At 44.6% G+C, this 14,273-nt stretch overlaps 1 protein-coding gene across 1 annotated transcript in view; it reads right to left on the bottom strand.

The window, feature by feature from the left end:
• Positions 1-207: 207 nt before the first annotated feature.
• LOC139348397 (poly [ADP-ribose] polymerase tankyrase-1-like) overlaps positions 208-14,273 on the bottom strand; it is a 77,681-nt gene continuing 63,615 nt past the window's right edge. The window contains exons 18-29 of the mRNA XM_070988471.1: positions 13,651-13,760; positions 12,766-12,954; positions 11,795-11,875; positions 10,960-11,146; positions 10,755-10,834; positions 8,610-8,730; positions 8,328-8,425; positions 6,448-6,522; positions 6,173-6,278; positions 4,660-4,846; positions 4,301-4,457; positions 208-3,747 (exon numbers count right to left, since the gene is read on the bottom strand). Coding sequence (XP_070844572.1) covers positions 3,661-3,747; positions 4,301-4,457; positions 4,660-4,846; positions 6,173-6,278; positions 6,448-6,522; positions 8,328-8,425; positions 8,610-8,730; positions 10,755-10,834; positions 10,960-11,146; positions 11,795-11,875; positions 12,766-12,954; positions 13,651-13,760 — 1,478 coding nt within the window. The 3' untranslated portion in view covers positions 208-3,660. The remainder of the gene's footprint in view (positions 3,748-4,300; positions 4,458-4,659; positions 4,847-6,172; positions 6,279-6,447; positions 6,523-8,327; positions 8,426-8,609; positions 8,731-10,754; positions 10,835-10,959; positions 11,147-11,794; positions 11,876-12,765; positions 12,955-13,650; positions 13,761-14,273) is intronic.

The raw sequence follows: 14,273 nt of genomic DNA, 5'->3' as shown, positions 1-14,273 counted from the left end.
AAACCTGACTGAAAGATTATGACACATAAAAGCTACAAGTAACAAAGAAATTGGCGTAAAATGGTTACGAACTGAAGAACAGTATGTTTAAAAGAAGATGGAAAAATGCTATTTGCTAAGGAGCTGCTAATAATCAATAAGATACACTTGACTTGCCTGCTTCAGAGGAGGAATGATAACACAGTCAATAAACTGGACACACAAAAAGACACTTTGTTAAGATCTTTTATTAAGGGTTTTCTTCTGTACAAGAGAGGAGTTTCTCTGTTCCACATGTTAGAGTCTGTACATCACTGATGAGGAAATGTGTTAATTAAACCGGTGGCTTTTGGCAGAAGGCAGGTCAGAAGGTGAGGCGTAGCTTGATTGAACACACGCACACACGCGCACACACGCCCCTCCAAACTATTTACAACAAGATGGCTGACTGGCCCGTGAGACAGATAAGCGGAGACAGACCAGCTAAAACACGAGTCAAATAGTTATCACATTAAAAAAAGTCTTTGAAAAGTCTTTCAAAGGACAAGAAGCAAGAAAAATAAACTCAAAATCGCCCATAAAAGGCCCGTTAAAAGGCCCATCTGGAGCCAGTTTATTTACAGTCTCCTTTAAAACAAAGCCCGTGGCTCTCTGCTAGTAAAGGTTGCGCTGACCTTATTGAGGTCAACACCATAAAGTCCACCTGCTCTGTACGAGCCATGAGGGGCGACAGTGACGCAGCCGCTTCATGGGAGACCTCTGCCCCCGTGCTGACTGATCAGGGACGACACAGACAAGGACAGACAGAGGAATCCGGCTGGTCTCCAACAAAAACATCAACACGTTTGCTTTGTTTGTCATTCAGCAGTGAAATCTCAGACCTTAAATAAGTGACTTCATTCTGTATCTTGTATACTTCTATATTTTTATTTTGACCTCTTTATGCCGCTGTGTTTGCTTTTTGTAACCTGCTTGCTGTAACGACTAAATTTCCCTCAATAAAGTCTTATCTTATCTTAAAAACAACAAGTTGATGGACAGCGTAAGAGAGACGTCTTACATCATCATTTCAGTCATGTCTTAAAAACTAATAAATACCTACATACGGTCGCATAATGTGTGAACTGCGTCCGACTGCTGCAACTCTTTTTTCCCCGAGAAAACTTTTTTCATTACAGTTTAATTTCAAGCTTATTAGCTTTTCTCATTTTTCCTTTAGTCATCAGTTGTTGTTCCTGTCTACCAGTTTATTTTTTCACTTTCATTTCATTTCCTTTTCATTTTCCCTGCCATGAATCACTTTGTAATTTGCTGAAATGTGCTGCTGTCCACGTCCTTTTTGTTATCATTCATTGTTATTAGGATGAACTGTTGCTATCAAACGTGTGGGCGGCAAAAAAAAAAAAAAAAAAATGCTGATGTGAAAACTCCACAGCTTGAACACAGTCTGACAAAACGTCAGCTTTAGAGCTGCCGCTGCTCTCCGACAACATGAAGATTTTAGGCTCATTTCACACCTGACGTGGATTTCATGCTTGCTTTGCACTTTGCTCAGACCAACGTCATCTTCACCTTGAAAATGCAAATCAGCTGCAATCTGAGTTTGACTCACAAACACGATTTCAAGGCAACCCAATCACTCTCAGAAACTTTCCGAGGCTGTTTCCCTGCCCGTCCCGCGCAGCTTCAAAGACCTTCAGCGATGCCTGACTCGACCTGATGCGATAAAAGAAACTGAACTCGTGTGTGTGGTCCTGTATGGTCATAAATAAACTATCAACAGAAAAACATGGTCAATATAGTGATTAAAAAGAAAAAAAGGCAGTTCAAGCTTACAACAGTGCGTAGTGTGAGGAGTGTGCTAAGCTAACGATGTTAGTGTGCCACCACGAATGGTTAATACAGATAAGTGACAGCTCATCTTTATGTACAACATATGCATAATCCTCTTCCTCATCCTCAGTCAGATTTCTGGTTCAATAAATAACTTGTTTTGTTAAGCCTGTGACCAGCCTGCTGAACGGCTTGCTAACATACAGTGAACAGGCTCACATTTCACATTTGCTTGTAGAATGTTTGAGGAGTGTAAACCTAAAGATGACAGATGATGGAAAAATAAAAAAAATGGAATATGCCTCAGAAAAAAACACACAAATAAATAGTAGTGTGTAGAAACGTCTTCCTGAATAAACCATATGTTTGTTCTCTTTGACTGAATACTGCAAGCCAGCAATTCCTCCCTTGCACCACTAGGGGGCATCGACAGCTAAAGGTAGAGAGGAACGGGGCGAAAAAGGCAGCAGGATCATGTAAACAGCAACGCAGGAAATGTGGGTCCCTCTGACAGACGTTAACACAGAAAACCAAAAAGAGGCTACAGATCTAAGTGTACATGAGTGACACACAGGTGTAGCTGCAGACAGGTGTAGCTGCAGACAGGTGTGAATGTTGAGCAAGATGGTCAAGAGTACACATGTGTGTGTTTGTGCATGTACACATAACAGTGCCTCAGTCTGGTCTCTTGTGGTCCTCTTGGTTCTGGCAAAAGAAGGAGTTTGGACTGCTTCAACGTGACGTGGACTCAAACAAGCAGCATCCACCATGTTTGACCGTCAGAGCCAATGAGGAAGCTGTTTAAGATGCAGCTCCATCATTGGCCGCTACAATCAAGACTCCAAAAAAATTTCCTGGGCATGATTGACAGGTGTCTCAGCCTTTGTGGTTGCTGCTTGCTTGTCACCAAATACTGGTCAAGTAAACCAAAAAAAAAAAAAAACCTGTCTTCTGGTCAGACAGGTGGGATGTAGAGGGTGGTCCCGGTACGGACTGCGGTGGGAAAGTCTGCAGCCGGCACTGGCAGCAGCCGTGGATTGTGTTTGCTTTCTCCTTGTTGACTTCTGGGTATTTGTCCGCTGTAATCTGTTTTACTTCTCCCTGCTCATGCTCGTTTCATCACTTCTCTGCCGCTTACAGCAGGGGAGATGTGAGAGAACACAAAGAGCCGTGTCTTGTTTACATGAGCCTCATTGGTGCAAATGTGACAAGCTGGGACATGAAATGAACGGGATTTCTGTTCTCTCAGCACGGCGATCACTGTTTCTGGAAGCGGCCTCGGGGTGTTGTTTTGTTGCTGTGGATGATGCACAAAGCCCACAGAGGACACGATATCAAAACAACACATTAAAAACTGGGGGCAGAATACACAAGCAGTGCAAAGGTGCAAAATCAGGGATGTTTGTTTTGCTCTGGACTGTGTCCTGCTCTAATTGCTTCCTTAATTGTTTTCAGGATCGAGCCAGAGGCCTGCAAACTTAAAAATGAGCTTACTGGTACACTTCCCGAAATGTTGACAAACCATTTTCTCTCTCTGCTGCAAAACTAGACCCAGTTAATTAAAGAACGTGCCGCCTGCTGCTTTGCACTGAGCATGTATCGTCCTCCAGCGCTGCCTCCTCATCCTCCTTTTCTTCTTCTGCTCACACACGTTTGCGTATCCCTTCCAGCGGCTGCCTTGACTACGTCCCGGTCGACACTTCACCTGACCCACCTCAAGTTCAGCTCCGGAGACCTTCATTTTGGGGCTGAGGTTTGAAACACCTTGCAGTTCAGTTCTAGCCCTCTTAGAGAGCGGTTCCAGTCCACCACGGTTCGACCTTCTTCAGATCCAGCTGTGACTGAATCTTAGGACTTCTGCTCGGAGGTGGCAGCAGGCGCCGCCGGACTCTCTGGCTTCACGATCTGGTACGTGATCAAGTATTCTGGGTAAGCCTGTGGACGATCAAAAGGGAAACTAAATACCAGGCTTAGTTCTAGAGCTGGACTTGTACGTGCATATGTTGATGGAACAGAAAAGAACAGTGATGATCATCGATTACTGCGTTAATAAGTCTTTTAATTCAAATGTGAGATTAAAGTCACAAACTTTTCACAAATTTTTTTTGTTGATGTTTTGTTGTCAGGGAACCAAAAATCTTTCATTTTGCAACGTTGGATCAACCTCCTCACACCACAGATGCTGCTGCCTGCTGTGCATTGTACCCACAATCACCACATTATCGTAAACATCCAGACTTTAAATAAGTTGCTCGTAGATGTCATTAATTTGTGAGTTTTTTTCTCAGAAATTTACCACTTTAATCTCAGAAATTCAGTTATTTTCTTGGAATATTACCCCTCTCCCCGACTTGGTAATTTATGTTTGTTTTTTGGAACATTTTTATAGATTAAGTGATAAATGATCTGTAAATCACAGATTTCCCAATGAAAATGGCACAACTCTGCTTATTTCAGATGCAAGCATGAAAGCAGTGTGCACACTGACCTGCTCCCCTCTGTAGATGACGTACTCTGCATACGCCAGTCCATTGACGCTGGGTCGTCCTATAACGGAGTGGTGTCCGGGGGGTGCGTGGGCCATTTTCATGGCGCTAAACTGAAGAAAGGACTTACCCAGCGTCACTCTGCAGAACAGCATCTGCCTGCAATACAAACGCGCAGAACAATGCTGTCAACGATCAGGTCATGTCAGCGGACATATGCAGTTTATACCAGGTGTCACACACAAATATTTGTTTATTTAATTCATGCATCTTTAATCAGAGCGATAATGTCTCTCTTCATTGCTTCCTGCGGTGACACAGCGATTCGAATCATTTGATCTAAACCAATGAGACGTCTCACCTGTGGCACACGTAGCAGGACCGGTCTTTGTGGGTGGGACATCCTGTGCCTCCACCAATCCCGTACACGTACTGGTTGCTTTTGGAGGAGTTCTCGGCAAAATAGATCCCGGCGCCGAACATGCCGCCGATGTAGGCGTGTCGCTCGTCGAAGCCCTTATGGATGATGGCATTGATGAAGGGAGAACCTGGTGGGAAGAATTTGAAAAAAGATGAGGAAGGACATCCATGCTTCTCCTGCAGACCTCTGCTGTGAGGACACTTCCCGTATGGACATGTCTGCTTTGCGGGAATCTGGAAAAGCTCCCAAAACATGAAGTATGATGTTGTTTTTTTGGAGTCGCCACCAGAAAAATCCTCAAATGCAAGAAGCTAACAAAGACACAGTCTGCAATTAGCGCTACTCCTGTTTTCTAAACTGGTCTCTTCTGCAGACAGTGAAGCACAAATAAATAAAGCATAACACTATGAAGAATGCAGAAAGGCAGAGATCCAGATTCTGTTTGACTAAGTGTTATCCTGGGAAATCCATGATCTAAGAGACTTTGAACGCAGCATGATTGCTGGTGCCAGCCGCATCGTTTCAGGCGTCGCAGAAGCCATGCGACTTCCTGGGATTCAGCGCTCGAGAGTGTTTAAAGAAGGCGAACTGGGCTGCAGTCCTGACGGCTGTGTCCTCGCCGGGCCTTGCGGTTGAAGGGGGAAGATTAATGAGGTTCGTTCAGGCTTACGGTCAGGCCGCAAGAATGAAAACACTGCAGTACAAAGCGGAGTTCACCTCAGAGCGCAGGGATAATTGAACCTTGATGCAGGAGACCAAGCAGCGCTTTACTTCTGTCGACTTAAAGGAAGTGACTGGAGCTGCGGGGAGATGTGACCCAAACTTCATGGCGGTGAGGAGGGACACATTCATGACGTGCATGTACCCATCGACTGAGCATCAGCGACATCTCAGAGGTGAGGTGCCTGTCAGCGGCCTCAGCCACAGCCTCTTTAGTCTGCTGCTGTCTGCCAAGCGATACAGAAGCGCCCGCTGCCGTGCCACCAGACTACAGAGCAGCTTCTCTCCTCAGGCTCAGACTCCTCAACTCATCCTCCACACTCCAGCATGAAAAGAGTTTTTCTCGTGTAGCATAAATGGACTGCAGCTTGATGGAATGACAAATAAATGAACTTTTGACCTTGAAATTGAGTCATAGTCACTTTTGAAAGCTAACGAGCAAAACTTTTCTGAATTTATGCTCAGCACTCATCCTGCAACACACAGCCTCCTTCAACAGGTCAACAGTGTCATACGACTGCATTTTGAATTTTATGGATACACATGAAATCAAGTTTGGATGATATAGGTACCTTTTTTTAAAAAAAAAAAGTAATGATCAAGTCAAAATATCATTTGAAAAGGCACAAAAGTGAGAGTAAAGCAACAAGAACTGTTGCTACCCTTGATAATACATACAGTAATATATGACGATGAAACCCAGCCTGCTGAATTATATGGCATGTTAAATTACCGTGAAAGAGCATTCGCTCGTTGTGATGGTTGTGATTCTCGTCTGCGATTTCCTTTTGTCTGTGCGCGTATCTTTCCCGCAGCTTCTTATTCACCACCTTCTGAATCTGCAGAGTCAGAGAGAGGAACACAACACAACATGTAACACAGGCCTCATCGCTTTTTGACATTTTAATGTGACATATTATCCCTTTACTTCATTTCCAAGTCCATATCTGTGATCTTAAGGAGAGAAAACTGGTCTGTGTGTGCGTGTGTGTGTGTGTGGGCACACACCTTAATGATGTTGTACCGGCTGAAGACTCCACCTGCGTTGCCTCCGTCACGGTGCTCTCTGATGGTGCTCTGCAGCTGAGGAGGAAATAAACAGACACAAGAGGACCAAAATGACCACATATGCAAATCCATCAAAGGCTAAAATGGGAAATGTGTGTGACAAACATGCTAATTCCCATATCGCGAAGGCGAAGGTGTGATTCATTCACCCGGAGATGAGGTGTCTTCATCCAGCGTCCACCTCCACTAACATTTCAAACCTCTAAACAGTCTCAGCAGACCTTGCGCCGAGTCCTCCAGTAGGGCTGGGCCGATAAAACAATAGCAATATGTCTCGCGATAGACACGTCATCAATATCAATATAAAATGTGTTCGATAAACCTGAAGTTGCGAAGCGAGGCTGGTTGCATGAACAAAGGCACTCGCTCTCAGGTAACCAAGCAACGTAGGGAGTAATTGCTAATCAGTGAGAGAGACACGCTAACACGCCAATCATGTAACATCATCAAGTTCGGTTGTGCCATGTCGTTGTCAAGTGTTTGATGCTTCACGAGGAGTGAGATGAGAAATAGAAAGTGAGCGCTGCAGCGAGCGAAGAAATCGTCAATAGAACAGGGAAAGTCAGCTCGCCAGTATGGAGTTTTTTGGATTTTATAAGTTGGCCCGTAGTCAGACCAATGTGGTCTGTAACTTATGCAAGACTGTCGTCCCCACCAAGACCAGTAACACCACAAACTTATTTAACCACCTTAGCTGCGCTCACTCTTTGGAACGCAGCCGTATTCGCCAACGTCCACCAACCACAGCACCACCGCACAAGCAGCTGACCACCATGCAGAGGTATCTGCTTCAGTGCCTGATGACAAATCATCTAAAAGGCACGAAGACGTAACGGAGGCAGCAGCATATCATATAGCTAAAGACATGCTTCCACTGAGCACTGTGGAGAAGCCAGGTTACAAACATCTCTGACACGTGCTTTTTTTTTTTTCTTAAACACACTTGCAATAAAAATATAATTGAATAGTTCATGTATGTTTAGAGTAAGAAGAGTGACTAAAGTTGTTCATATGTCTAGGCTGGTTTTATAGTTCAGTCAGTGTTACTGTACTGTCTGTCATGTTTGTTTGTTTGTTTGTTTGTATGTTACAGATGTCAAGTCCACCTCAGTTTCTGCTATGTTTACAAAACACTGCACATATCTGAAAACATTTTATTCAGCAGAAGGTGAATCAGCTTGTGAACTTTTTGCACTAAACCTTCAGAAAAAAAAGGTTTCTCTCTGTTTACATTTTTACACTTTTTTTACATTTATTATTTGAGTGTTTTCCATGGTTGTGTTGACATTTCCTTTCTGCCTTGATAGCTGAGGGGATTATAATCAGAGGAAAGTTCAATTTAAAATAATAATGTTTAAACTGAATGTATTTTTCTCCTGGTCCTTATTTTAAATAGGTCATAAAAAAATATCAATAATTATCAATATCGACCAATATAAAACACTTATATCATGATAGAGTTTTCAGCCATATCACCCAGCCCTACCCTCCGTAAAAATTCCAGTTTAAATGACCTGTTAAATGTCTGTTAACATCTGACAGATCCTCATTAATTTCACACCCATTCACACTGATATCTGCTGTCTCTCTGAATTACTGCTTTCATTTACAAGAGACATAGAATCAGCGGAGCGGCGACACTCATATGGAGTGCTGCATCCTTTGTCAGATGGCTCAAATTGCTAATGACATGCTCAAATTAGATAAATCATTAAATCGTTCCACCAGGCTGCTATAAAGTCATGCAGGTAGTGAGGTGACGGTGAGGTACGTGTGTGTCGTGGAAGCTGGAGGTGTGTATAAAAGGTGTGTTTGCGTACTTCCTCCTCCACAGACTGGAACTCCTTGTCGTCAGGGGCCAGGTCGATCAGCACGGTGCCCTGGCTCGAGCAGTGGAACGTCAGGTATGGATTTCCACCTACAAACGCACATTTGGAAGAAAATGTGTCACAATCATGTGTTTTATGCTCTTTTAAACTCTCATTGAGTGCATCTCAATACACACATTTTGACATTACGCTGGCTAGTTTTATACAAATGATTTTTTGGGGGGGGGGGAATAGTTGTATAACTTCTCGTATATGCGTGTGTTTTTTCCTGACCTTGCTGGCCTCCCAGCAGCCTCTCGATGCCCTTGATGAGCTTGTGTCTGTGACCGTAAGCGTTGATGCCGATTTCTTTCAGCTCCTCGTGACCCATGTCTGCCAACACATCCAGCGAAATCTGCCCGGAGACCAGAACAAAAAAAGTCACGTCAGTCCTGCTTATGCTTGTTTCTGCTGGCAAAAGAACGTAAACTGCCAGGAAAATTACGTTTCATAATCCTAACGTGCAATAACTCGTCAAGCTATGCTCCAAATTCCAAAAAAACTTCAACACATAAAAAATATTTGAGTTTAAAGGTGACACAGAAGGTCGCGCGGCAAACTGTGAGCGATCAATAGTTCAGAGTTCAGCGACCTAAGACATATCGCAGAGACAATAGGTCTGACAAATATTCATGAGAGAAAGAGAGAAGCGGCATGAAGGAAAGGTCAGTGAATGAATGGCAGTAATCAAGCCATTGATATGCAAATTAATGATGCTGAAGTGAAGAGTTTGTTCGGGGCGAGAGATGAGATTCACGCTGGAGGCAGAGATAACGCCGCCGTTCAAACGCTAACCTTTGCCTACTTTCATCCATGTTGCTGCGATCAGCTGCTACAGGTGTAAATCATCACAGCCTCAATACTCTGCTGGGAGTTTGATGAGAGAGGTGCCAGGCAGAGAGTTGCAAACCATGAAAACTTTACACTTCTGCAGAGGCCTGTGTAATCTCTGTATCGGAACAAAAAAGTTAACGTCACACCCCATTTGATGTCATCATGTAAAACCAATAACAGTGACGCATCAGCCTGGATCTCAACCCCGGTGCAAGCAGCATCAGAGCAATCGGCCACCTGGAACATCCGACTAAATAACTTTGCGATGTTTGCAAAATTACTGCCATTTTTTCTATAAATTTAGACGCTCAGTTTCAGCATTAACTGAACTATCAAACATTTGTTGACAAAGGTTTTCCACTAATTCTCTTCTGCGACAACAAACAAGTGAGCAGTGAGGCTTCACGGAAGGGCGATTCACACGGCATCATTACAGCTGAAATAGGTTGCGTTCTTTGCTTTAACTTTGAACAAAATGCTGTAATTGAGCACGTAACGTATGGCTTTACAATAATCAAATATGTTAAACAGCTCGTCTCTTTGTTCGAACTGAGTCCTTGTTTGTCTCACTCTGAAACAAAAATGGAATTTTCCATTAACACCCAGCTGACCTCCATCTCACTCTTTATCTGAATATTAATGACAGCTTGTTTCCCTTAAGGGGGGCCGAGAATAAGTGTAATGCAAGTCCACACATATCCTCCATATTGCCTTCTATGCTTAGCCTTTTGCCCGCTGTCACCTTTCAATCTCACTTTCTATTTCCGTCTCCCTCCTTGTCTGTTTTCTCCTCTTTCTGTCGCCCCATCTGTCTCGCTGTCTCCCTCTGTCCTTCTCATTTCCTTCATCTTTCTCCTCAAGCCTCTCTCTCTCTTTCTTCTCTCACTCCGTCCATCTGTATCCTTCTTCTGTCTCTGGCCTTTGTTATTTCGTGCAATAATATTTACATAAGAACATGACTAAGAGTCTACTGGCTCTGCGAGGCTGTATTTAGGTACATGAGTGCTTTGAGCTAAATGCTAATGCTAACATGCTCACAATGAGGCAGCTGAGGCTGATGGGAATGTCATTACTTTTCCATAAAACGAGCCATAATAAAAGTTACGGGATCACCAATGTCATCATAGCTCATCCCGAGGGGAACGTGGATGTCTGAAGCAATTTTTATGACCCTCCATCTGTTGTTGATATATTTCAGTCTGGACCAAAGTGGCGCACTCACATAAGAACATTAGCGTCCCCTGAGCCAGGCTGCTAGAAAGGTCTAAAAACTGATGCTGAAACAAAGGACGGATTAAATAAATACATTTGAAAGAAGACTGAATTAGCGTGTAATCCTGAGAGAAATAAACCACAAGCTGAAAAGTTGGATATTCACATTCGAAAATATGACCTAAAAAAATCCTTCGCTGACAAAGCGAAGCTGCTTCCTTGTCTGTCTTTCCAGCGTTCTCTCTCTGGTGTCTCTCCAGTTCGACACATATTTTGCAGCTCCCTCTCACTTTTGTCTTCTACCAGACACATAAAAAAAAAGTGTGCAAGTACCTGTTCCCTCTGGAAGATGTCTCGGAGGTGTTCCAGCCCCAGACTCTTCAAGAACTGGTTGATGGTCATGTCGAGCAGAGCTGCAGAGACACAGTAACATCAGCAGAGTCCCGGCTGTTAGACACGTTTACATCAGCAACATCTGAGACACCTGTGCAGGTAGAAAGTCTATTAAACAGCCCCTGATTTAGGAGTTTGTACGTACTTTCTCCTTCCTTCCTGTCAGACCCAGACGCGCCGTCTGCTGGTCCAGTGGCCCCGCCCACGGTGATGTCACCAAGGGGCGCGGCCAGGTTGTCTATGCTGCTGGCTGCGGACAGGCAGGACGGGGACGGGGAGGGTGAGATGACCACACCCCCTGCTGCACCTGTACTCACCACGCCTGCACTCACCTGAGCAGAGAAGAGGTTCGGTTTAAAGGGCCAGCACGTCAAATCTTATTGCCAAACCTTTGCTGAAATGGACCTTTCACACTGACTTTTTACAGCGCACACTTTTTCATCCGCGCTCACTGTTTACAGTCCGACTTTCATTTCTAATCTTTCATGACAGTTCAGCTGCTTTCATCTCTGCACTCGAGCCGATAATTCGTCTGCTTCCAGTGCTTTTGAGTCATCTGACATTTCAGCTGCTTTCATCTCAGCCGAGAGTTCAGATGCTTTCAGGTCTCACGTGGACGCTGGCAACGTGCCGACGGGGCTTCGCCTTGAAGCTCGGCGTTCAGCCGTTACACTTCAACTGATTTCAGCTGTTTTAAGATCACACGCTTAGGGGCCGTGTCCGCCAAAGAGTTTAAATACTGTGCATTCACAGTAAGCTACAAATGGCAGCAGCGTGTCATTGTGTCGTGAACACAGCCTCTTAAACTGCCACATAAACTCCTTCCAATGCTCACATTTCAACTGATCTATTTCAGTGACTTCAGTTTCAGCTCAGACTGAATTCAGCTCTTTCCACACACGTTAGCAAACACATAATACAGACACCACACGATTATGGCTCAGCTGTCCGTACTCTTACGCGTGTGTGTGGACACTCACCACAGTGGCCTGGGGTTTCAAACAGCTTGGCAGGGCATCCGGCGGCATGGCGTCGATCAGCAACGCTCTGATGTCGTCGGCCTGCAACAGGCAAAGAGACACACATATTGACAAGATGTAGACAGATGTTTGTATTTTCGCACACTGTTGGAAGTCACCTGCCACATTTGCTGGGAACTTGCTGAGACAAAAACACCTAAATAGCTTTCAACGAGTCATTTCCTTTTTCCCAACTTCATTCCCGCTCTCTGACCCTCAGCCAATTAAATCAAACAACAAGACGCACGAGAAGCGTCCTCTCAAAGCCCGACGGCGAATCATCTACTGAACTGTGGCTGCAAATGACAAGGACGGGATAATGCTAATGATTTCACGTCTTATGAATTCAACTTCTCTTTTGTGAGCTGAAGAATTTGTTTTTCCTCTCTCAAAAGTTTGCAAAGAGTGTTTGCATCCTAGTCTTGTTGCAATGCCTTGAAATAACAGCCAAGACGAACAACAAAATGAATCATCCACTCGATGGACGGGGATTGTGAAAAATGTCTTGTTTAATGCATGTAAAAGAAGCAGCTGGATTATCCAGACTGTTCTTGGGAGCGCTCTACCAGTTCAGAGCTGAGGCTCAGCTTCATGCTCTGTAGATTCCCTGATTGTACAGTAGTCATGATCAACAGTTCAGCAGATTTTTTTCAATCTCTAATCTGGAGCAAAATTGTGAGTTAATGTGAACAACATCACAAGGTGAGCTGTTCTCTCAAACGGTGGTACCTGCAGTCAAACATGAAACCTTATTAGGAGGCTTGTTAGGAAGCCTCATTAGGGTGCAGCGAGCCTAAAAGCATCTCCTCCACCTTCTCCTCCTCCTGCAAACTTTCCTCATGGTGCTCCGCTGTCTGATTAGTGATCCCAACCACCCAAATATCAATTAGAGCTAACGCTACAGCCATGTGCAGACTCATAACACTTCGCACCGTTGCCAAGTCCAGCGGCGTCTGTCCCTCCTGGTTCTTCATGGTGGGATCGGCTCCATGGGCCAATAGGAGAGCGCAGAGCTGAGTCCGCCCCTTCTGGGCCGCTTCATGGAGGGGCGTGAAGGCCCACTTATCTGTGGCGTTGACGCACGTGTTGTACTTAATCAGCAGGGCGGCTATGTCCACGTGCTAGACAGAGAAAGAGAGGTAGAGGTGAGGAAGAGGGAGGAGGAAGTGATGACGGACACCCAGAGAAGAAGGAAAGCAGAGAAGAGGAAGCAGAAAGAAGAGGAGGCGGTGAGAGGAGGCAAAGAGACGAGAGCAACAAAAGCATTTCACAAGAACGAATGTGTGAAGTCTGCTGAGTGAGTGCTAGAAAAATTGTGATCAGAGAAAAAGGACTATGTGGGATTCTCTCGATCCTCTGTGAATTATTAACTCCATCGTGAGTCTTGTTTTCTTAGTCCATCCTTTCTTTCTCCCCCCCATCATCAGTCTACAGCTCCTTCTTTGCATCTAACACAATGTAGCTCATGTAGAGCACCAGCGGGGCATGCTAAACTCTGTGTGTGTGTGTGAGTGAGCGTCTCCAAAATGCAGAGCTCATCAAATTTTCATTCAAACATGTGTTTCATGACTCTTTCAGCAGCAGAATGCTGTCGAGCTATAAGGGAAATGTGACTGAGAGGCAGCCAAGGGCTCCAGATGAAGGGAAACTGCATACATGCCTCATTTCTGTTTACTAATGATGATCATAATAACGATTTTAATGGGGAAATTATTGACCAATACCACAAACTCTAAATTAATAAAGTTTTACAAAGATTAAAAGCAGCATCCGTGAACTGAACATGAAGCACGTGTGTGTTTGTGTGTGTGTCTTACCCCGTATGAAGCAGCGTTGTGCAAAGGTATCAGCCCTCCTTTGTCCTGCGCGTTCACATCGGCTCCATGTTCCAACAGATACTCTGCTACCTCCAAGTTGTTGTAGCCAGCTGGAGCATCGGGCGGGGTTGGGTTGTGTGGAAAATGCAGCCGGACGGCAAAAAAAGTCGATGGATGAGAGATAAATGGAGAACCAAAAAGGTGGTCAGGTAACAAGAGAGGAGGAAATACAGAGAGAAAAACAGAGAGACATGTCAGCCTACATCAGCCGCAGCGTGACAGCGTATAATCATCTTTTCCTTTCACAAGCAAGTACATGAAGGCAGAGGGTGCGTGGGCGTGTGTCTAAGTGGTCAGATCTCAGAGAAATCACAGACCTTCAAAGTGGTTTTCAGCAGTTTCTTAACTTTAAAAGCGCCCGTCATGCCGCGAACCGGTCGCTAATTGAGATATACTTTATCATCTGTTGGAGGCGAGCCTGCTCTCTAAATTCTCTATAAATACAGAGTCTAAAAAATGTGACAAGAGCACAAAGGGTAATCAGTTTCCTCACCAGAGGAGGGTGACATGGAGACACAGTGCAGGAAGAACATGAGAGACAGGCAGAGGCACTCAACCGCGAT

This window comes from Chaetodon trifascialis, chromosome 20, assembly GCF_039877785.1.
Source record: "Chaetodon trifascialis isolate fChaTrf1 chromosome 20, fChaTrf1.hap1, whole genome shotgun sequence".
NCBI lineage: Eukaryota > Metazoa > Chordata > Actinopteri > Chaetodontiformes > Chaetodontidae > Chaetodon > Chaetodon trifascialis.
The sequence above is the reverse complement of the archived record's forward strand: the minus strand, read 5'-3'. Positions and strand labels throughout refer to the sequence as shown.